General features: G+C 37.1%; 1 protein-coding gene across 1 annotated transcript in view; it reads left to right on the top strand.

The window, feature by feature from the left end:
* Window positions 1-1,454, top strand: part of LOC111084026 (inverted formin-2-like) — a gene marked incomplete at its 3' end in the record, with an annotated part of 3,814 nt that extends 2,360 nt beyond the window's left edge. Inside the window, exon 2 of the mRNA XM_022380801.1 lies at window positions 1,339-1,454. Coding sequence (XP_022236509.1) covers window positions 1,339-1,454 — 116 coding nt within the window. The remainder of the gene's footprint in view (window positions 1-1,338) is intronic.
* Between the last annotated feature and the right edge of the window lie 636 nt (window positions 1,455-2,090).

Genomic DNA, 2,090 nt, shown 5'->3' with positions numbered 1-2,090 from the left:
CAGAGTTTGTGAAAGTGTTATTGGAAAGGATGGATGATATTCACCATCAAGTGCATTCAAACTTGAAAACGTCTGCTGATTCAATGAAGTTATTTTATGATAAGAGATCTACTGAGGTCAGCTTTGTACCAGGAGACAAAGTGTGGTTGTATAATCCCAGGAAGACCAAAGGGAAGTCTCCTAAGTTGTCTTTTCCATGAGAAGGCCCATATGACATAGTGGATCGTCTCTCAGACGGGACTTTCCGAATAAAATGTGGTCGGCGAGGTAAGCCAAAGGTGGTGCATGCCAACAGGCTTTGACGTCATTATGGTCCAGGACATTTCAACGGAACAAATGACGCTGCTGAAGACATGTCACCTGGAAAAGCCACTGTCGAAGAAGAAACTCTTCTCGGTTTTGAGAAGGGAAACAGCAAAGCCCTTTATGAAGTTACTACCACTGATGTGAACTGTTACCAATGATAGGACGTTTCCTGATGAAGCAGATGAACCCCACATGAACAGACGCCAACAAGACGGAGACCAGTACGGAAGAAGATACGTCCCATAAAATTAAGAGACTTTGTTGAATTGTAATTTTGTGTTTGTAATTTTGAACATTTTAATTAAGTTATTGTTATTGGTTTATTGTATGTGGTTATTGTTCGGGACGAACAATACTAAGGAAGGGGCAGTGTTGTGTCAGCGAGGTCACGTGACTAGTGTCACGCCACGTTTCTAGAACTATCCTGTACCTTCTTGAATGCCCTAGCATTTACTAGATATATGTTAGTCTGGTATATATATAAGACGCTCACAACGTGAGAAGGACAATGTGTGTGTTGGTAGTGAGTAATTGAACTGCAGTCAGATAGTATTGTTGAAGTTGAGCACGTTCGTTGTTATAGCGTTTGTTATAGAGCGACTGTTGAAAATAAGTGTATCGGTAAAGTTATATTCAGAAAGAATAAACCAGTTTTATTAAGTAAGGACTTGTGTCGCTAAAGTTTCGTCGGAACGAAGTTACGGAAAATCAATTAACGACTGGAGGCGTAACAATAGTTTCAGCAACAATAACAGCTGTACAGCTGACAAAGTCGTGAAAACATAGTTCCAAGAATAATACACGTCGTTTTTTTATCTTAAAAGTATATCACTTAAGTTCGGTTTTTATATGTTAACTACTTTAGACAAAATAGTTTGAAAATGTTTGTTTAACTAGAAAAAGCTTATTATATTGAAATTCCTCGATTATAAATAACATATTTATGGAAAAATTTTGCTTTACAATTTTTGAAAGATGTATGTTTTATTAAAACTGATCATTGAATTTGTAAACGTTTGTCTCTGTTTACAGCCCTGAACACAAAAAACACGTTAGTAAAGAAACAGGTGTTTGAGCTTCTCTCAGCGGTCTGTGTTTATGCTGAAAAAGGTCACATTTTGGCAATTGACGCCTTAGAAAACTATAAGGTTCGTAAAGTTTTCGATATTTTGAATAAATTGTAAACGTGTACATACATCTCTGCTTTCTCTCTCTATTGTTTTACCAATATACATATATCTATATTTATTTAGAAAAGCTGAAAACTAAAAAAGAGAATACATCGTAAGGAAGGTAGTGTGAATGTTACACAGCAAATCCAAACCTGAGGTGAAATATAGTTAATTGTAAATTCATGTCAGAGAGAGAGAAAAACCGCATCCTCTTTACCAACATTCAACACAGGGGCAAAAACAATAAGGTTGGTCATTATGTTATGTGCCCTGGTTTTTAGAGGTACTGGCGGAAGGAAGATCCAAATTACATTGGGGTACACCGTCTATCCAGTTTAACCTCAAATTAGCCGGCCTCATCTGATTAAAAAGAGGAAGAAAAAATTTAACAAATATAGGTGCTCTAACCCACAACAAACTAGGCCACAATATCTAACCCACAACAAACTAGGCCACAATATCTAACCCACATTAAACTAGGCCACAATATCTAACCCACAACAAACTAGCCCACAATATCTAACCCATAACACACTAGTCCACAATATCTAACCCACAACAAACTAGCCCACAATATCTAACCCATAACACACTAGTCCACAATATCTAACC

This window comes from Limulus polyphemus, unplaced genomic scaffold (assembly GCF_000517525.1).
Source record: "Limulus polyphemus unplaced genomic scaffold, Limulus_polyphemus-2.1.2 Scaffold12911, whole genome shotgun sequence".
Lineage (NCBI taxonomy): Eukaryota > Metazoa > Arthropoda > Merostomata > Xiphosura > Limulidae > Limulus > Limulus polyphemus.
This window is presented reverse-complemented; position numbering and strand designations above follow the sequence as displayed.